The sequence below is a fragment of the Numida meleagris genome, chromosome 2, assembly GCF_002078875.1.
Source record: "Numida meleagris isolate 19003 breed g44 Domestic line chromosome 2, NumMel1.0, whole genome shotgun sequence".
NCBI classification, from domain to species: Eukaryota; Metazoa; Chordata; class Aves; order Galliformes; family Numididae; genus Numida; species Numida meleagris.
Genome location: NC_034410.1, coordinates 29,254,818 through 29,277,798, shown reverse-complemented (window position 1 = coordinate 29,277,798; position 22,981 = coordinate 29,254,818). Strand labels below are relative to the sequence as shown.

The following is a 22,981-nucleotide window of genomic DNA, read 5'->3' as shown; positions in this document are numbered from 1 at the left end:
AGTAATAATGCACATATTTTAGCAACAGAGAGAGTTATGTAGTACTAACTGCTTCTCTCTGCAGATCTGAAGCAAATTTGGGGAAATGTCACCAACCAGTAAAGCACTAAACACCTTTAAGGAAGTGCGTAGGTGTTTCTTTGTGGTAGGACTTCATTTTCTCCCACAATTGCTTTAAACTATTAAGTTTGCAGATTCCCTCCTTCCAAATATATTTACAGATGGATTCTAGTTTTGCAAAGGTCTTGAGGAATGTCAAAAAGGTCAGTATGTGCTCAGGTTCAGTACTTTCTGTGTTCTAGGAAGATTTTAGGCATGTCATAATAATTCTTTCAGTTCATCCACATTTTGGATAATTTTTGATAATTTAGGAGCAGAGCAAAGAAACTGGGATTTAACTTTACCTTTCTAACATGATACTACGAACACACGTTCAAGACAAATGCCGTGATGGGAAAATGAGCATGCATCAATACTATTTTCACATTCACTAGAACTTACAATGGCTGATGTAGGATAAAACGAGAGACTAAAAGGAAGACTTTGTGTAATCATTGTAAGAATAGTCTAATAAAAACCTTGCTCCTGAAAGCTTTAATTGTTTCAACAATGTGTAGCAAACATATTTGGTTATACAAAGCAAAAGCACAATTGAGGTATCAACTTTACACAAAGTCAGATATCTGAAAGGGGATCTTTTAAAAAAAAAAACTTTATTTGAGAAAGGAAGAGACTTATATCAGAAGGCAAAAAAAGGGAACATACAAACAATATATTTACAACACAAAACAAGAAATCACCTCTAAGGGTGTAAATTATAATAAATACAGTAGATTTAAAATGTAGGAGACAATTATCAATTAGAAATGTGGGATTTTTTTAAACCCAGTTTTCCTTTTCACTGGTTCCAGGTAATTTCTCTATTTTAATTTTATCCAAGTTTGAGAGATTCTGAAATTAAAGTCCACTAATATATTGGGGTTTCTCATCTGAATGACATTATAAAAATATCTTCCGTTTTTTGTGAATACACGTTTTGGAAATGATATTGTACAAAAGTCTTCTCATTTGCATGTTTCTCCCCAAATAAAATGTATTTTAAAAGATGCACTATCCCTTTTGATGTGGCTGAAGTTAGGCTTCAAGGAAAACTAAAATAATACAGAACTGGAAAAATATATAATTTCATTTTTATATGCTTCTCTTTTAGAACGTGAAAGTGATTTTTTTCATCCAAGACTGAGAAAAATTTCTGTTCAAATATAAAGCACACACAAAAGTTGTCTACATTTTGTCAATTAATGTACGTTTCCTATCTAAGTTGATCTTTAAGTTTCAGGAGGCCTTTCGCTATACAGCAGCTACTTCGTCATGCCTTGGAGATCTTTTAGGAAAAAGGATAATGTATCTTTATAAGTTGCAACATTTTATAAGAGATTTAATAGTATTAGAGCATAATGTAAACAACACATGCTAATAACATTTCAGAACAATTTCTACATTTGGCAAAACATCTATCTCTTTTGAAACAGGATACTGCACCTTAAAATACCTTAGCTTTAGAAATATAAATATGTTTTAATAGAAAAAAAAACTGACAAGGATTCCAGGTCAGTTTGGGATTATCCATATTAAAGGGGATCTTAATACAATGAATCTTTAACTAGCTTAACAAAAGTAAACCTATAAAACAAGGTAAACATATCAAAAGGGAATATGAAGGAAATGTTTCACTGGAAAGCTTCCTTAACAATTTCCCTACTCGCTTTGTTATTTTCTTTGACAATAAATCAATTCATAGAGTGCCTTTAAAAACAGAGAGAACACTAGCCCGTTCCCCCTGCCTTACATTCCACAGCACATGAATCACTTGGGCTTCCTGTTTCCATAAGGCATTTCCTGCTCCCCCTCTCAGAATCACTTTTCTCAAGGAGAACAGCAGGGACCTGACAAAGTCTTGACTTAAATAAACAGTGCCTGCCATTGCACCCAGCATTGCTCCGTCTGATTTTGGAGCAACAAAAGGGACACCAGCTCTCTGAAAGCACAGGCTGCACAAACGCGCTTCGCTCTGCAGCATTCACAAAACACTGTCAGACAACTGGAAGTTTCCTTTTGCCAAGCTGGCATTCTTTACACGGTCCTTATTTTAGGATTTGTCCATGAGACCTAGTGGTAAAGGTTATGCAATATTGTATGATTAGTCTTTATTTAAAACAATAAGCAAGTGATTGGATATTAGATAATAATGATAGCAGTTCTGTGCTTTTCTTTCAGTACTGTAATATCTGATTGGAACCTAATGCTGCATTTTCCTTCTCACCAGTATTTGCATCTGCTTCATTTAAGGATGTCTCTGTGGACAGTATCATCAAATAAGACAGAATGAAAAATGAATTAAGCAGTGCAAAAAAGAGAAAATAATGCAATTTTTAAACAGTGCCTTGCCTTGCATGTTTACATCCACCTTGTATACCTCTTTAACTTATACTTTGTACTCCAGCCTGGGACCACTGATGTAGCAGTCAGTACCTGTCTCTGGGGGAAAATTACTCTACTGTTAACAGTGTTCAAGACTACGGTATGATACATTATATACAGACAGCTGAAAGCAAAAGTCAGAGGATTCAAAATCAGAGAAGAATGTTTCATCAATCAGGTCTGGAAACTAATTCCAGCAGTAGCTGATCTCAACAAGCTAGGTGATACGAGCTGTCTTGCACTAGAACTAAGCAACGAAATGTAATCCTGGCCTAATACAAATTCTAACATCTAATACGCAAAGTTTTATGTATAGCAATCGTCTGCAGCGGGTATTTTCTTCATTAGTGGCCATGAGGATGGGCTCCGCTATGTTTTTAAGTGTGCATACAACACCTTTGCTTTTGTTAAATTCTTTGAACAGTAAAACAGGATTTGCTAGGTCAGTGAATCAAAACGCAACTGCTTATCAAAGCCTAAAAAATGCATGTGATGTTCAGATAATGACCTTAATTACAAATCCTGGAGCTAAATCTTTGCCTATTACCTGTTGCATAAAAGCAGCTTGCTCCCCAGATTCCATTTGCTGGGTTTGAGTATCCTCATCACTGTCCGGTGGCTCCTCTTTGACCTTCACAGCCCCCACCTGCTGTCCTATTCTGTCATCCTCACCAGCACTGCTGCTCTCAGCCCTAATGCTGGCACCGCTGGCGGGAGCTCGCTCCTCCTGCATCGAGTGGTCTCCATTCAGCTCTTCTTCAGCTTCCTCCAGGTGGCTGCCAGGCTGCTTTAGCTGCTCAATGGATTTAGAGAGCATCTGGAAAGAGGTGGAGGGGGAACAGTTACTGACTCTTTTCACCAACGCAGAACATTGGGAAGTATTAGATTTACACCAGCAAGATTATAGCTTCTACTACAAGCTCTGCATCACTAAAATATTAATTTATGAAGAAAAAAAGAACCAAAGTTCCTAAGTAAAAGGCCACTTGTTACGCTGCAGTAGAAAACACCATACATGTAATGAGTGCTATATGGTAATACTACAGTAAAAATTGGGCAGAATAATGAAAACATTATAACACATCTGTTACATTGTTGCTGCTGGTAATCAAGAGCAATTAGCTTCCTTTCATAGTCTTCAAACAAAAATGCAGAAATTTATTTAACTACATTACTGTTCATTTTTCGCAACACAAAATAATAAAGGAACTTTAAGAAATAAGCAAATTAGTAATCTGGTTCACGTTTTGCTGTAAGCAAATCAGGGAATGTTCCTACAAGCTTCTCCATCAATTACCGCATACAGGCCTCAAGAGACACAGAGGAGCAGTGACAAAGAGCTGATGTCAGTCACCTCCCCCCGCCACGGAGACTGCAAGGATGTCTGGCCCCGACTGGAAAGACTACAGCCATTGTCACGGATGGTACAGGTTCCCTTGTCTCAGCAGTAATGATATAGTACGACTACCCAGAAAATGCTGTTTTTAAACCATTAATTGCCATTGTAAAGCTTTGCTGAGGTGCCAGATGCCTGGCTGCTGCAATCAAATCTAGTTTATGCTTTGCTATTGAAGATTTTGCAAATGGATTTTTAGGAGTGATGGGAGCAGAATGGCTTACTAAAAAGAAATAAGCAAAAATTCCTTTTCATTGCTGTGGACAGTACAGAATCACAACGTATGTAACCCTCACTCTCCAGGTGGTATGCTCTAAGCTGAGGAATCTTCAGTCCTGCAACTAGTGCAGAGCATCTCCTTTTAATAAGGAGAATCTGGAAAATTTCTCAGATCAGATCCAGTTGTTTCTCAGATGATACTGACCAGGAAGGCTCTGAAGCGAACTACATGTATTCAGACCAGGTACACTATTCTGTAACATCTGTGGGTGATCCCTCTCCACTCCTCAGGCATGAAGAAGGAAAGCCTGGCTGCTTGGCTGCCTGGCTAGCGATCAAATACAGCTGAAACATCTGTGTGACAGATAATCATATACAGCCACAAGAGTCACTAATGCTGATCCATCTGCAAAACATTCCACATGCCATTTACTTGACATCAGGTGCACTATTCTGGAAGGAAAGCCAAGAGAAGAGGAGTGCAGGTCCACAGAAAAGACACATATTTAGCTCATTACTGCTCCCCTTTCACGCTTTTTCACTTTAATGTCAGATGCTTTCTTCTTCATGCTGCTGTATGGCACAGATCTTTAGTGCTGCTGAGCTTTCTGATGCAACACATGATGTCCTGCAGTATATAATCTATACATGGAATGCTTTAAATTCTTCTTGCGTGAAATCAGCGGGGAGATACAAGCACATGTAAAGAGGCTGTGAGACCAGCATGGCTTTTGCATGCATTTCAGATTGCAGTGTGCCCGTTTTGAGGCCTGCTCCCACACCAAGGAAGTCAGTAGGAGATTTACTCAAGACTTGGGTGACAGGAGGAGCTAAACAAATGAAATCTTCTAAAATTCTGTGAGATTAAAGTGTTTATTTTCACAAGAGATTTTACGAAGTGAATAAATACTGTCAGCTCTCATGCAAAATCTTATGAAGGGTATCCTTTACATTGTGACTTAATGGTGGAAATGAGAATGAAAGCAAGCCTCAGGCAAGAGGCTAGGAGGCACTAGAGTCATCCTCTCATAGGGCAGAGCATAACAACAACGGGTGCACTGCATGTCGGCAAAACCTGAAAAGACACTCCTGCTGCTCATTCTGCTAAACTACAGCGAGCCTGGCTCTCCATATCACCACCACGCTTTGGTATTTGTTAGTGTGGTTCCTAAAGGCAGCTTGCTCCCATCTTATTCCAGTAATTACATTAGTAATGTTATCAGGAGGCTGTTCAATTTTCCTAAGACAGAAACATCTTTTTTTATTCTTTTATCTCCTGGCCCTACTGTAGAAAATTACATATCTGGAGACACACAAAGATAGCAGTTTAGAGTCAATATTTCTATCTTATCTCTCTATCTAAAGCTGGATTACGCAGCAGAAAATAAACCCCGAATGAAACGCTGCCCAAGTCCTTTCACGATGCAGCTGGATATTTCTGCTTACACTTAACATTTAAATCTTTCACTTTAAATCTCCACTTACCATTTTTTTTCTGAATTTATCTATAGGTACATGAAGGACTTTCTCCTATTCTCAATGCACATTTTTCATTTTGAGAATGCGATTGCTTAATCTGAGTTTTAGTAAGTCTACATTTAAAAATAATAACAAAGGAGTGGTTTACTTCATGAATAAATTAGTTGTACAGATTGGTCTTCTTAAACCAATACACATTGCTGTTACTGCTATTCCAACTAAAGAAGTTACTAAAAAAAATGGCTTCATGCTAATGTAACCTATATTTTTTTCCCTTTTATTTTCAGGAAATTAAACTGTAAGGGATATGCATGAGCCAAAGTAAATAGTGGCAGCAGGAGATGAAGCATTTACACACATCAACTTCATTGTATAACTCCAAGAGTCCGACCAAAAAAGACATCAAAAACAATCAAACCTGCTTGGCTGCACAGAAAAATGGAAGACAAAGCACAAATCTGGACCCTGAAACAGACCACATTATAGGGCCTCTAGTTGCAGCCACTGTCTTTGGGTCTCTTTTGTAATAACAAGCTCTTGTAAAATGGAATATTTAAAATAAAATGTGCTTACAAAGAGCACAAAACCCTGCTGCAGACACCACATACATTTCTTTCCTTAATTAATTGTTCCTTTTGAAACACATGGCTGCTGTTTCTAGGAACTCATCTGCATACTTATGGAAACATTTTTTCTCTTTCTGTGCCATGGCTCTCAGGTTACTCTGACCAGCTATGGAAGTTGTTAGCTGTGCTGAAATAACTTGGATACTGCTTACTGTTTTCTCTTGTTACACGCGTAGCATACTTCTAAGCGATGTATTTAGTCTTTCAAGATCATTCTTCTACATTATGGCTTAAACATTAGTTCTTAATAAAGGAGAAAATGCTCTGGGCAGTTTTCAGTTACAAACATCTTTAATCACTGCTATAGTCTTGTCCACATATTCCCCCACTATGAGCGATACTTGAACGAAGTGATGTGTTACTGCTCTCATCTTCAGAGCATGCAAGTCAGAAAGGTAAGCTGGAAAGCCAAAACCTCAATTACAGTATGACTAATGAAACTAGGTTCGTTTCCTCAAATTGAACCCAATCAAAACAATCTTTCTTATTTCAGCAAGTATCAGAAGAGGAATGATGAACCTGTGGTTAACTGTCTCTTTTCAATTTTCCTAACAAATAATCATCCTGGTATCTTCCATCAATTAATCAATAGAAATAACCCATACTATTTTTCATTTTTTATTAATAGACATTGGCCAATTATGATAATCTTCTGTAGCACTAATGAACATTAACTCCTATACATTTTTGTTCATGTAATTTTCATCTCACAGTCTTGCCCAGTGAAAGATGCTTTAAACTGATTAACACCCTGGAATGTTAAGACACTCCTTATTTAATCTTTAACGTTGTCTATACTGTCCATACTTTAATGCACACTGCAAACTGCTCTATTATTTTAATTGTTACTACAGAGGAATACTTTATCATTGAAAAATAATTGTGAAATGTCAAAATGCAACGAACACAAATTATTTGGGCTCCCATACTGATCAAATGAAATCTTGGTCGCAGTGAAGATGGTGCCAGCGTAGGTTCAGCAGAGGAATGATTTTATTCATCATACATAGAAAGAAAAAAAAAAGAAGAAGAAGAAACCATACAAAAAAAAGCAGCCTTTAAAGTCTGAGGGTTTTGTTTACATGCTGCTCGCATTATGATTTCTGAGATTTTCTTAAACTCACATTTCAGCTAGGGGCTTTGCACTTACATTAGTTACCTCAAAATCACATTTATTTTTTTTTGGCAAGTGGAAGCATAAAAGCTTTTTAGATAAAGAGATATATAAATGGAATCAAGATTTCAGGATTTTCATTGCAGTAGCAGTCTTTTGGTACCTGATTGCAATAATTTTAGCTGTAGGTTTCAGTCTTTGGTCTCTCTTTACTCAGCAGAATTAAGTTCTATAATGGTGATCAAAGGGCCTTAGGAGGAAATAAGGTACAAGTTGGATAGAAGCATATTAAAGCTAACAACGGCAAAGTTGAGCTTTCCTGAGACAAGCGGAGTACAGGTTACTCAACATTCATTATCATTTTTTCCCCAGAAAGCTAGGATGCAGGTTTCTACCTACTTCTGGACATGATGTCAACTTATGCAGCATGTTTTTAGGAGGTCAGCATACTAGATCCCTCAGGTATACCATTTCCCACATCAAAAAGCCGGGCATCTGACAGGTGACCAGAAATAATCCATAGAGGATCTTCTCTTTGTTATTAAGGACAGGGGCATGCCTCTTGGCAATGATTTGTCTCTTTTCAGAATGGAAATGATCCAGGGGGATCCTTTAACTCTGACCTATGTTAGATTTTGCTTGTTATCGCCCTCACAGCAGCACCAGCTTGCAGTTAAAGTATATTCTTTTATGAAATAAATCACTTTTAAATAGAAGATAAATAGAAGGTCCATAGGATGGGGAAAGACTGTTGCTCTTTTCCTCTTTTTGTTGTTACCTAAGAGCTGACCAAACCCATTTTTCAAGGATTGCTGACACATGCCACATCATCTCAGCTCAAAGCAAAAATTTAAATAACAGATTCAGTTGAAATATATTAAAACCTTAAGCACTTAAAGTCTTAAACATAAGGACAAGGAGAAAAGGAAAAAGAAATGGAAAATGAATAGAATGTCTTAACTTGTCCTAAGCTGTTGATCAACTAGCATTTCACAGTCTTGTCAGCTTAAAATGGTTCTTGTCTTTCTAATCAAAATTTTTAAAACAATGGCTGAGCACTCCTCATTAATTAAAATATGTTTTCAAGACTGCAAGGAGGGAGTTATACCTCTATGAAGATTTCATTACAGGGCCTATGTGCAGAACAGTGAGGGACAGAGCAGTGGAAAATAACCAATGTATGTATCCACTCGATACATGCTCAAACTTACTACAAGAAATGAGATATTGTGTTGCTTCCTACATGGCCTAGAATACCTCATTCTAGGATTCAGATGACTCTGCTTTGCAAAGTTCAAGTTTGATTTTAAGAGTTCCACAAATGTGTTAAATTGGATAACGAATAAATAACATCAACTGCAAATAAAAGTAAGGTCTTAGAATAAACAAAGTACATTCTATCCTGCTGCTGGAGTTCAAAAACATTATGCAAGCACAGGTGTTCAATCTAAACCTTTAATTTAAAGGCTTAAAGAATATAATTTTCAATTCAGTACTTAATAGCGACTCCCTGATTTGATCATTTCTCACTTCTCTACTGACTACCTTAAATGCCAGTTTTTAAAAATCACTTTTATTTTAGGTAAGGAAGAAAGCACTTGGCTTTCTGTATACTTGCAGAGAACAGACATGTGATTGGAGCATGGTCAATTTTAGTACTATACAGCAGATTGGTTCAGGAAATAGTGTGGTAGAAGAACCTTGTTACTGCACACCATAAAAAAGTCTGATAAACTACCCACATCCTCATATAATTCACAGCTTCTGTGGGTGCAGCATGATCCTACTCCTCCTTAGGTGTCTGCTGCTGTGATGAGAGACTGTGGTCCTGATGAAAGCTAACTGCTCTGTGAGTAGAGATAGAGGTAAAAATATATATTGAACTATCTGGAAAAAGGAAGTATGCTGGGGTATTTCAAGGCAGTGAAAGGCCCTGGGATAAATTTCTACTATCTACATATACATATAGTCAACAGTGTAGAGGATAAAAATTAGGCTTACTAGGTTTTAAGGAAAGGAGTTGTACTGTCTCTTTATTGCAAATAACCACACAAGAATGGAAGAGTATTTCTAGTGTATTTTGTTCTCAACATTTATTTTCATTGCAGTTTAACACAGGAAAGAAAAAGTTACTAAAGCAGGCATTATCTCATGCCACTTGAACTCTTTTTCAGTTCTTTTCCAGCCTAAATCTTGTGAGGTGCAATGCATTTCTAGTCATATGTGACTAATATGTTTATGCAACTCAAGTTTAATTTTCACATTCAAGACAAATGTATCTATGTGCCACAGCATGTACCCCCAAATGCTATGGTAGAAAGTATGTCAACAAGCATAGGACCTAACAAAAACACGTAATTATGGTTCTTTGCTTTGTGAGGAATGCATGAACAGTAACTGATCAGTTTGCAGTGGATACCCACAAGCAGCACAAAGACTCAGTACTTTACTGGTAAAAATCCTTTTCAGACAACTGAGCGCAGGTGAAATATTTTCAAAACCTGAGGCTACAAGATACACATATGCCATCTTGATTAAACATATGGAATGCATACTCAAAGAAAAGCCAACTGGAGTCCTAGTTGAGTAATCAAAACAGCCAAGCTGAGAGGGGTTAACATGCCAGGATCAGCTCTGAACTTTGAAGTTTTCTGGTCTTCATTTTTCCTAATTAAGGCAAGATTTAATAACCAAACCACTGTACAAACTATGTACTTAAACTCTAGGTTTGTTTCTAATTTTGTTGGGAATTCTTAGTAGATTCCAAAGAATCAGTACCCCCTGGGAAGTTCACCCTGTAAGGTGGATTGACGTTTTTTTCCTTTCTCATAGGTACAAAGATTGAACATGCTGCTTTTCATCTTTTCTCCTTTGCAATTAGTTCTTATATACAGTTTCCAAATAACTCTCAAGCAAAACAAGAAAAGTAAAGATGTATGATCACGACAACACTGATTTAGTCAAGCAGCTCCAGCAGTCATTTTTTGGAAGATTATGCAGTAAGTGAAGAAAAAAGTTCTTCAGATAAAAGTATTTAACTACTTGCATATCTTCGTTTTAGAGCAGGGAATGGCATCGCATTTGTTGTAGAAACATTAGCCCCTGAGAAGCCTACCTAGATACTGCTGTACTTTGTTTAATAGTGGATGGTCCCTTTTCTTCTTTTTTTCCACTTAGAAGAATGTGTTACTCTACAGGGAAACAGGCACAGTTCAACTCTGTATCTGATATTACCAATAGCAAATCCTTCTCTTTCTCTATCACTGGTATTTTTATATTGCCATATAGATAACAAACTTTTATGTTAGTGATGAATTTACAGAGAAGTTGATTTGATAAAAGCTGGTTAAAATTTCTTCAGACGATCAATACATTTTTAATAAAAACAAGATAAACTTAATCAGCTGATTTACGTCAAATGGATTATATATTTACTCCACACAATATTACATAGCAAGTAAGCTTAAACTATGGTTCATCAGCTGAATTGAATGATCTCTGAAACTGGAAATGGCAAATGAAAAAAAGCTGGATAGGAGAAATCCAGTATCTTTAAGACATTATTCAACATTCAGAAGGAAAGCATTTGTAATCTAAACCTAAAAGATTATTTGATCCCTATTTAATTGAACTGTATTTTTATTGATGCCAGCAAGCACAAACCAATTTCGTACCATATTTCAGAAAAATGAAAAAGAAGATCTCAGCAAATGCATACAAACTATGTATAAACAAGGTACTCATGCAAGAACTTGTTTATTCTCATCTACCACATGGCACCAAGATCTACACTTCCCTATTATTTTTTAGCATTTATGTTCATTAGAAATTCCTTCCTTTGGGAACTCACCTTATTCATGTGGATCTGTTGCTGGTACTGTTTCTGCTTCTCCAAAAACTGTTGATGTTGCTGCTGGATGACCAGCTGGGCCAAAGTGCTCTGAGGAAGAGGAGCTGACTGAGTTCGATTCAGTGGCCTGTGACGAGGCAGTTTGTGGGCAGCTCTTATGCCAGGTGAGACTCTTTCCTTTGCTGCCAAAGGAGACTGGGGATGAAGAGGAACCGCTCCTGCAAAACAGTGACATTTCAAAAAAAAATAAACTACTACTTCTAAGAGAAATCTCTCAGTAAGAAGAGGGGTGTATGCTGCAGAACTTTGCATCAATGCTGATGCAGTGAGATGTGTACCACACGCCTAGCCATGCTAGGAAGTTCAGCAGCTGCAAAAGAATGTGATGAAGTAATCATTTTCTCTTTACTGTAATCACGGAATCCTTTGAGGCTAATGGAGCAGAATCACTGAAGTGGGAAAACAAACACGCTACCCTTTTTTTTCTCCCACCCTTCCACTTTTTAAAACAGCAAGCATAAAAATGTCATTAAAAATATCTAAAATGATTACTGTGTTGAAACTTTGATCATTACCAGTTACAAGAAGTTTCTGCTGTCTCATTTGTTCTTTCAGTAACAGATGTTGCAAGAGAGCCTGGTGGCTGCTATTTGGTTTTCCCTCCAAAGCAACATGAGGATGAGCTGAAGATGGGGGAATGTTCCCCCCATACTGTCCAGCCAAGGCCACTCCTTGTCTGAGTGTCTGGGTCTCTCCCTTCTGCTTTTCTTTGAATGATGATGAAGCCTGTCAAGACACAATGAAACTGGTAACTGCTTTTCATTGTCTTGGCCACTGTTATCTCCATTTGATTAGGTGGTCTTATAGTATACCTTCTGACTACAGAAGAAAAAGTTAAAATCTTTCTCCTGCACTTGACTGGGAGATGAAAAGGCAGGAGGAACAAGCATTGCAAGAAACTAAGTAATGAAAGCACTTGGAAAAAATCAGTAATAAAAGCAAAAGCATAAAGAACTACTAGTCAGAACACAATTAATGAAAAGACAGGACTTATCCTTAAAATTCCTAATGACCTTTCCACAGCCTCCTGCACAGGAAAATGGAGGATAAGAGAAAATGGTTTCCATTGAGCTTGCAATAGGCAAGGCTTGGTTTTCACATAACTTTCCACCAGACAGTAAACCAATCATAAAAACAAAAAAAATTGCCTGTAGTAGTGGTAAGCTATTACTTTTCCTGGAGCGTTCCCTGACTCCCTGAAGGACAACATGAAAGTTCCACGCTTTGCAGACTAAATCTCAATAGTTAAACTCCGGTCTACTGAATCATCAAGAGTTATTGTATGTGTGTGGCATTTTAAACTGCCTGTACAAATTGCACAGTTATTAATTTCAAGCTTTTGGGAAGCTTTGGCCCTTCAAGATTCCCAGTCTGCTTTAGATTCTCCATATCTACTGAAAATCCAGTTTTAACAAAATGTATTTCTTGGAAGAGTGGTTAAAGCATTCATAGTAATTTTTACAGTCAGAAAAATAAACAGAAATAAGTGTGTTAAAGGCTTGCTGAAAACCATTTATGGTATCTCTGATAAACTGAATAAACTGAATTTCACATATTCTAACGAGGCAAACCATGGTTTACACTAACTTTTTGGGGCATATGCTTAATTTATACTCTGCTATCACCCTTCCCTGAAGAATAAACACCAAAGTAAACTTTACATCCAGGTTGCAACTACTTATTCTGGTAAGAGAAATAAGCAATATTTGCATAAATCAACCCTTTTGTTTTTTCAAATGCCAAAAGTAATATTTGGGGCCAACAAAAGCTCACATCAAAAGCTCACATCATTTGAGTGAGAAAATTAAATATATTTTCATTTCCTTTTTAATGTTCTAAAATTACTTTGAAGTTAGATTTTTGTGAGTGTGTGTGAAATAGCTATGAAATTTTTGACGACATGATCTGGAAAAGTAACCACTACTTCTCATGATCAGTTCAAATTTTCCGTCCCTTAAAAACAATCATTTGCTTATAAATATCTCATGAAAGACTTCTAGAGAAATGATTTAAAGCCTACGCAATTTTCCTTTCAAAGCTCTATGTCTGATTTTAAATGCTGGACTGCAGCAATGTGCTATTGGTTAAATGTACTAAAAAAGCCATAAAATGGCAAGAAATTTTAGCCTGAAACTACATTTAGAACTGGGATTATGTCGTACTTATTATAAACCATAGTAAACTGTATAGATACATATATATATTTACATACTGGAAATTTAGAATTATTATAGAAGTCACCAATTCACTTTCTATTGGATATGAATTACTAAAATTTCTTCAAAATGTATACAGTGGTGTATAGAACCATCATACCATTATATCAATATTTTTGCTGGAAATCAAGAAAGGTGAGTTTTGACCAGTATCAAAATTAGAAGTTATTATACTGAGCCTCAGATTTTCCCTCTAGATTCCTGTAAATCTGGCTAATCTAAAGATTCCTTTCCATCAGTATGATTTCACTACATGTTGTATCTCTTTTCTCATACATTTCACATCTTAATTTAACACTTAGCTTTAAATAAACTCATTTGCTGCGAATTGAACAAAGGATATATGAACATAACTAGTCATTAAACATTGTTTACATATCCACAGATTTAATTTATATGATTAAACTCCTCAAAAAAAATAAACCTAGCTGCAGGAATGGTGGATTTTTCCCCTGCTATGCTTCAGCCCAGCTTAGGTTGCCACTGGCATCTCATTATAGAATGTTACAGGCACTGTACTTTACCAGGTAGGAGGGATTATACAATTAGAACTTTTGAACTAAATGGTCTCCCTCAAGCACTTCTCATCATATCTGAAGTTTTTTATTATACTTACAGATATAATTGCAATGCATATGGCCTATACTAAGATAAACTCCACACCAGCTCTTATTTCAGATTAAGAATAATAATTGCTTTCAAGTTGTTCCCTTAAAATTTTAAATGCTGCCCAGTGCAAAGAAAGGTCTGGCACCTACTCTGTATTGCTTATGCAATTATGCTCCAAAATGCTAAAAAAGGAGAATAGGCAGAAAGTAGGTTTTCTCAGAGAAAAAGGAGGAACAAAAAGTAGGAAAAAAAAGAAAGAAGTAGGAGAAAAAAAGGTAGGAAAAAAAGTAGGAAGGCTTAAGATTGATCACTTACACTGATTTGAGATTGTACTGCTGGAAGTCCCAAGGTAATGTTGGGCAAAGAAGGGGATGTGTACAGACTCAACAAGTTCACTGATTCATCCTGTATCAAAAGGCGTTGCTGTGAAACCAGATGCTGGAATAAAGTGGAAAAACAATATACATATAATCTCCAAGCTCTTTTTTTAATCTTGGTAACTTTATGCCTGTTATGCTGCTATATTTCAAGCAAGTTACGTGCCATGAATTGGTTTGCATCACAGTGGGGTTCCAGATAATAGGTACTGTCCTTTAAAAAAAAAAATTACTGATATTTTCTTTCTTAAGAAAACATCAGAAATACACCTGAGATTATTCCTTGGTTAACAAGTCAAATTTCTACTCAAACCCAAATGCTTGATGATTCCTAGCCCATCTCTCCTCTTATCAACTGCACTTTTACTACTTAAAAAATCATTGAGATTTTAGCATGAATGAAGGATTACACCTAGACAAATCAAAAGCATCATGAATATGGATGTATTAGATCTCTACTATAGTTAATAACATTTTTCATGTAAAGTATGTAATATGGCTCCTACCCGGTCCATGCATTTATTTACCCATATTGTGATACGAAGATGTTTCAAGCACATTATTTATTTCCATTGACATAGGAATTTGGCGTAGAAAGTGAGGCACATTGTCACATCAGCCTTTAATAAAAATATATACCTTGTCTATCTCTGCATATACACAAAGAATAGCACCCCATCATTCTCTGATGGCGGAATACTCCCTCACAGCTTTCCTAATTCCCTTAAATTTAAAATCTTCTAACACTTGTTTTGAATCTTTGTGATATAATTTTCAGGGACATGGAATTGCTGATACAGTTTTAATTAATGTCTAGTAAAATCAGGCGTACCACAAAGATCACCCTCCATCTTTCCATTTTTCATTCATTGGGAAGAAATATAAAAAATTACATTACTGCAATAGGAGTATTTTTAATGCCTTTGCATTTCTGCAGTTATGTTTTTCAACATGTGGTCTAGTACAGTTGTTTGAATTACATTTTCTCTTTAACTCTTGCTTCCCTCCCAGAACTTTAACACAATGAGACCTACAAAGGTCTTATTAGACTTAGGAACTCTGGCATGATATGGTCCCCAAGGGAACAACATCCTTGAAAAAGAATACCCCGTGTAACAGTATGACACAGTGACTGCTTTCTTCCCAAACAAAAAGCATATGGGACTCCAATAATAGACCACCTCCAAGAGGGATACTGCACACTCGAGCTTTGACTAAAGTAAATATAATAACTTGTCAAGCATGTTGTGGGGAGCTGTAGATTTTCCCCTGGACAAACCTGGAATATCAATTAACTCTGTAAAATACTCTGTGCTAATACAATGCAACTTCAGACTGTCAATGAAAAGTGGTTAAGCACAAAAACACAGGATGTTATTGCAAAACATAACCTTCCTCATACAGTTTGTTTGGAGATATGACCTATCACTGAGACAAAAACAGAAGAAGTCTATCTCTGTAATTTTCTTTTGGTACCTAGGGAATGTCAACAGATAGCTTACGAAACAAAGAAGCTTCACTTGTACATTACTTAATTCCTGGCTAACAGTGTCTTGACTTGATAAGATCCACCTTTGACTATGATTAAAACCAAATAAATCAAGACTATGGAGACATAACTGAGGAAGACTATGAAGATTTAACTGCAGATGGATGCTGTAGTAGCTCTAATGTGCTTTCTATAGTATCAAATTTGTATCCATCCACTGCAGTATTTATGCAGAGCCTCTGCAAAAATGCATGGTTCCTTTTTGTTTTTCAGAATGTCACTATTACTTTCTATGATTTGAATTAACAAATGTAACGGTGACAGGGTTTATAACAGTAAAATATATTCCCACATTAAGATCAGGCTTGACTGTTAAATGGGGCAGAATCAATCCCTTTATGTACTATAGCATTTTAATACTGAAAACATGAATTAGTTAGTAAGATCACTTCTATCCAATTTGTAATACCTCTAATAATCAGACATTTTCATTTTGGTAATTAACTGTGGGTTTTTTTATATATTTTCAGTAAATATTAGCCAAAACAACAGCTAAATCTCATCTCCCAACATAACCTGGAGTCCACCCTCATGGATGAGGGTCCAATCCAAAGCAACTACATGATTCTGGCTGCAGATTCTCTTTTTACACAGATAACAATAGCCTGAGATGGTGGCACAAACTGGAGCTGCCAGCAGCATCTCTTGGCAGCACAACAGCTAAGTCATGGTCCTTAATGGCTTGGACTGAAACCTAAATTTTGCCAAAGAGCAACTGCTTTATTTTCTCCTCCATATACTTACTCACTGGGTTGATGGATTCTGTTTACTGATGCCTAAAATAGCCTGTCAACATAGTTATCCTCTCTCTTGAAATAGAAGTATGATAACTGAAGGTAACAGTGAATGGTTATCACCAAGTTTAGTTTATATGTAATCTCCTATATTTAGTTATTGTGTTCTTTTTTCTTGCCAGGGCCTGCTGAGAAGAGGGAACGCCTACTTCATAAGCACATCTATACATTAAAAGGAGAAGAGGAAATTGTTTGGCTTTAAATACTTGCAAACTGTGGAGACAGAATCATATAATCACAGAATAGCTTGGGTTGGAAGGGGCCTTAAAGATCATCCAGTTCCAATCCTCTGCTGGAAGCAGGGCTGCCACCCACAAGATCAGGTTGCCCAGGGACGTATCCAATCTGGCCTCGTGTTCCTCCAGGGACGTTCACTTGTGGCACGTGAACACTCATGGCTTTCACTAGCCTTTAATTTACCTCAGGCTGGCTATCTGGAAGTAACAGTCACTTCTGAGTTTGGGTCCACAGAAAAACATAGGCCTTAAACTGACTGCTGACCCCGCAGTGATGCTTTGAACAAAGGCAGCGTGTGCTCACACTGTTGTCAGAGATGACCACAAAGTAGGCAGGGACCTACCCCCAGCCCTGTCCAGCTCTCCTGCAAGGCAAGGGATATGGGGGACTCTTAGAGGTTGCCGTTCTCAGGCTGCCATTCAGGATTGCAGCACGTGACACAGAGGATCAAGAGGATCTTGTACTGCATTCTCATGTGCCCTCTTACAAACCACGACACAGGTGGCCCTTAATTTAAAGTCATCCTTTTCATATTCGCTATTACTTACATTCTTATTTATTTTACTGATTAGACTCTCTTTGCCTATAGCTGAAACAAGCCTCATCCACTCGTCAGTAACTTTGAAATTTTGCCCCAAACACTAGGAAAGAGTGCCTCATTAAGCCGAGAATTAGAAATACTGGGCTGTGGACTTGCAAAAATCAAACATGTTTATCTGCCATGCATGTCATTTATGTCTCCTGTATTAGGTGATAGTCTAGGAAATTTTGCTCTACAAATAGCAAATGAAAGAGAAAGAAAATGACCAGAAGTCCAATGACATCAAGTAGAAACTCTCCATTACCTTCACTGGCTTTTGACCGGGCTGCATATTCTTAAAATGAATTATTTCACATGACTATGGCAGGTTGTCCCTCTGAACTCAAGGGACGTGCTGTGCAGGGGATCAGTCCTGCCTGCATTTCTCATGCAAGTAAAATTTAGCCCCAGCACAGCAGGTGACATGAAAGCATATGACACACTACATGAGACAAATAGCTACTGCAGTGAACCTTGATGCTGCTGGAGACAACTGGGCCTAATAAAAACAGCACTTTATTTATAAGGTGCAATTAAAATCTTGAATTTAACTTTTAAGTTTCATATAATGAAACCAATGTTTTAACAAATGTTACTCAAAGTACCATTAGGGGAACTGTGATAGTAAAATATTATCTGCATAAATGTACCATATGCAGTGCACCTTTGTACACTCAAAAAACTATAAATGTCTGCCCACCAGAGTATGCTCCAGAGGGTAAGCCACGTAAAAGTCTAGCTATTCAAATGGGTATGGCAAAAATACTTAAAAAATCTGTTTCATTACTGATAATGCTCTAATTCTGTCTGCGTGCTGGAGTATAATCATTTATGGTATTGACTCATGCTTTACTGGTAAATGGCTTTGTCATAGCAACCTGGTTTTCCTCAGCAAAAAGTGTTTTATTTGCTGCCATGAAAACCACAGCTATCCACCCACTCAGATACGAGCACAACACTTACTGCAAATGTCAGAACGATTATTATGAAACAACAGCAATGTGAGTCATTCAGGATTACAGCAAAACAAGTGATACTTTGGGTGACTTTGGAACACTAAGTCTGCTATTAGAAACTTCAGTACTTTGTGTATCTGATGAAAAATTGATTAGATACGTAGCCTTTGAGAGCTGGCAGCTAGTGATAAAATAGCAAAGAGATATGTAGCAATTTGGCTGCTGTTAAACTACCAAAGAAAACCCCACTGAAATCAAAATGCACTGAAGTTGAAATTTATGGAAAAATGTTTGAGCCCACGGGACCACAGTATTAACAGTCAAGTAACCAGAGAGGTAATGAAATCTCTGACTGGGCCCAGAATTGGAAGTCAGTAGTTTCAGCTTCTTAGCCCACATCCAGCAAGCTAAGTCACTGACTCCAGCAAACAGAAATCAAATTTAAAAGGAACTTTTTAGTCTCATTTGAAAATTCTGGATTGTGTGGAACTAAAACAGTGGATGTCTGGTGACTGATGTGTTCTGTTAACAGAAAATAAAGCTTGGTATAGCCTTTCCAAATCTCCCTACACAGACTGTCAAGTCGGACCAGACTGAATGCTTTTCTGATGCTGGTTCAATGCTGTGGGCAAATGCCCAGAAACTAAAATATGCAAAGTAACACATGCTGATCCATTATTCCATTTGCATTTTGTAGTATCCTCAAGTCAAGACAAAATCCAATAGGATATGATTCCCTGTTTAATACAGCATTAACATCCAAATATGACAAACTTCCTAAAAATATATCATTTAATTCAACTGAACTAAAATCTGATCTAATCCAAATGATGGATCTTGCTCTGCATCATTTAAATTTTTTTGCAATCACATACCGAAGGACTATGAGGCAAGACCACATGTTAGCCATCAAGGCAATTTTTTTTTCTTTTTGGTTACGGGCCAGAGAGAGGCTACTAATCAGTGTGCAGAGGTCACCCACCTGCCCTCTGGATCATAGTTCACACACACAATTAATTCATTATGGGGAAAAGTCACTGCTGGAGGTTGAACTGCCCATTCCAGGTTTTTTTGAGGTGAATGTCCTGCCACTGACCTAGAGAAATAGCTCCCTTAGCTAAAACTCTGTTAAATCACGTTTTCTTATACAACACTTTTCTAACATAAACAGTACAAATCTACAATTATTAGAAAATTTTGCCACAAAAATAAAAATTTCTAGAGGTAAAGGCACTACATACAGAATATTTCTGCATTTCATTCTTTTTAGTTGCATTAATTTTTCGTACCTTTACAAAATTACCATGGAAAGCATGACTTATGCATGATATCTATGGTAAATGAAGTTTATCACAACTGATTTACCACCTGCGTTCCTGTCATTATAGGCACGTATGTATGAAACAGAATAATGAATAGTTAAAATTCCTTCCATGTACAATTTAGCTTTACAATACAAGTATCAAAGGCTCCTCACACATCAGTTATGTTGGTAAGCGCTGAACAGACAAGGAAACTGAGGTGCAGTAAAATACAAGGCAGATGTGAAAAAGGACTTAGTCACCTAACTCTGATACTGTACTCACATAAATCTACTGTGACAGCACCTGAACCTGGGAATGCCTCATCTCCTACATGATAGTCACCAATGATGAAGTCGCTCTTTTGCTTGCAGAAGTTCTTCATTAGTGTTCAGCATTGTGCACTTCTTCAAATTATCCCAAAAGATAAGCCAGATCCCTATTTCCTCCCACCCACAGCAATCTGAGATCCTGAAATACAGGTAAAGCTTTGCTTTTCTATCTCATCTAGTAGGAGGACTGCAGCAACACTGTGACATCACAGTGATTGCTCATTTCATGTTCTACTCTTTTTGCCTCATTAGTTCTTTGTGCCCTTCCTGCATAGTTTATTTCAAAATTTCCAGCAACATAGATGCTTTCAAGTTCCTTCCACAGCTTCCTCCAACTTCTGTGGTAGCACCACTGCTGCTTTTGTAATCAGAATGTCTTTATATGCTGGCCTCCCTTGCAGAACGTGTGTCTCATACATAACGTACTCTGGTGTCAGCATGCAGTGTCCTGCTATCCCTGATAATTATAACTGCTGTAACTGTCCTGCTTGTAAGTATAATCAAACAGAAGTTTCAAATCTCTTCAGTCTAGAAGTCTGAGCAACTATTTATCCAGTGAAGAGAAAGAGTCTTACCTCAGCTTGAATGCTGGATGGCAAAACAGAGGTTTCACTTTCTGTTATACTGCTGGTCGGACCATTGCTTGGGGAACTGGGACCTGATCCAGGGGAGCTGCTACTGACTGAGGATTCTGGAAAACAGAACAAGCATACATGAATTCATGGTTTGCAACAGAAGGACAATACAAGACTTTGATTAACTGTATAAACTGTATGGCACAGGGTGGGATTTTTGGCTGTTAAAAAGTATCTACCAGTTATGAATGAGCTATTTGCTTACATTGAAGATTTCTAATTCACTTTCCATTTCTTTTGGCTTTCCTTTTACAGTGCTAATGAGGAAAGATATTCTTGGTCTTTCCCCTTGTGATCTGTCCCCTTCACAAAGGGTGAATTTAATTATTTACTTTCACAAAGATGGTATGATACTCAGTATCAGGTACAGATAGAACTTGTAAAAAGTAAAAAGAAAAGATAGTCTTTTCTTTGTAATTGTATAGAATCCTGCCTCTGCAAAAGATCAAAATGACAGAGATAGAAGGCTTGCAAAGGTCATGATATTGTGTCATCCATTCATGAGGCCTACTGCCACTCTCTGGCTCTATAGAAATGGTGCTGGACATACCCATGGCAATCAAATCTTTACACATGCAAGTACCATGACGTGACAGAATATATACCATTTTCACTGCATATTTAGTACAGATATAAAAGAATATTGGCAGTTACAAAAATCTTAAAATAGCATTTGAAAGTCTGTACGTTACCTTGATTTAAAATTTCCTTAGTTCTGTTTAACATAAAGGGCTGTGTGTTGTTCTACTGAGTTATTATAATTCTTTACTGAGATAAATGAAAGTTCTGCACATGGTAACAACTAACAAGGATAAAGATGAAAGAGTGTGGCATTAGTAAAGACAAGGCTATTTCATGGCAAGAATTTCAAATGCAGATCTCCAAGAAGTTAAAATAATTAGTATCTAAATGTGGTGGTAAATATGCTATGGCCACTTCTCTTTCTTTCTCAGTTCATTTGCAAACATGTCCTCACTGTGACCAATGGTAGCAGGAGATCTCCTGGCAGCATCTTGGATTTGCTGTTGTTTCCTGTTAGAACTGATTTCAATTTATTGAAGTGAATCACCCAGCTATAATAGCTGGTCAGGTAAGATTCCTGCATTATTTTCTCACTAGTTTTCATAGAACACTACAAAACCATTTTTTTTCTGTTTTTGAATAACTATAATAGCACTTTTATATAAATAAGCATTTAAATAAAGGGTTATTTTCAGTTAAAAGAGATTTAAAAAAAAAAAAAGGAAAAAAAGGCTTCAGCCAAAGGTTTGATTAGGGAAGCTTTGGTTATGAAAGCTGCAAAATGTCAGATATTAACAGATATTAGTAACTAAAGTGGTGAACTGTAATGCTCAGAATTATTGCCAGATCCAGGAAAAGAACATATTTCTTTTTTTTCAGGTTTCTGCTCTTTCAATGGCTGCAGAAAAAAAAAAAAAAGCTTATGGGATAAGTATTTCATCTTATACCCTATTTGCAAGTGTGCAAAATATAAACAAATCAGCTAAAACTAAGAAAGTGGAGATCAAGAAGCTCATAAGAGCTTCAGCAAATAGAAATAATAAATCAGTTGTAAAAAAAAAATCTGATATGGAATTAATTTATAGAGAAATCACCTTATTTAGTTACTTTGATACTCGCATTCAAATATGAGTCTCATTTTTACACCTGATATGCTGTGAAACATTGTCATGAGAATTGCATTGACGAGGACACCAAAATGAATTCATTCATTTGGTATTATACTTCCATCTTGGTGTGACACTATTCTGATATACCAAATAAATTCAGACAAATATGACAGTTTAACCGTTCACTGCACAAACATATGTAATATTACTTAAACAAAGGTACTCAATACAAATGTAAAGTCAAAGGAAGAGATATCAAATGCTGTAAATGTTCTTTTCTTTCAAATAAATGGATAGGACAACATGCTGGTCCTGAGCACTGAAATGAGAGGATTTCAAACTCTTTGGGAGCAGGGGTGTGATTCGACAAATCACATATACATGATACATGACAGAAGTTACAACTCTACAATGCCAAGCAGGTGAAAGAAAGTCTTAGAATCCACTGTTCATTCAGCCTTTCACTTTTTCAGTTCAAGGACAGAAATAGTATTGAAAAAAAAACTACTCAAAGACAAAATTTTATTTGCATTTTTCCC

At 36.8% G+C, this 22,981-nt stretch overlaps 1 protein-coding gene across 14 annotated transcripts in view; it reads right to left on the bottom strand.

Annotated features, from left to right (window-relative positions):
• Positions 1-22,981, bottom strand: part of HDAC9 (histone deacetylase 9) — a 458,471-nt gene that overhangs the window by 180,238 nt on the left and 255,252 nt on the right. For 12 of the 14 annotated variants that reach the window (XM_021386085.1, XM_021386084.1, XM_021386086.1 and 9 more), the window contains 5 exons: positions 20,752-20,867; positions 14,366-14,488; positions 11,741-11,951; positions 11,166-11,383; positions 695-3,298 (listed from right to left, as the gene is read on the bottom strand). In XM_021386085.1, coding sequence (XP_021241760.1) covers positions 2,978-3,298; positions 11,166-11,383; positions 11,741-11,951; positions 14,366-14,488; positions 20,752-20,867 — 989 coding nt within the window. In that variant the 3' untranslated portion in view covers positions 695-2,977. Of the gene's footprint in view, positions 1-694; positions 3,299-11,165; positions 11,384-11,740; positions 11,952-14,365; positions 14,489-20,751; positions 20,868-22,981 lie in introns of those variants that run through there. The other 2 variants (XM_021386094.1, XM_021386092.1) reach the window with 1 other exon arrangement.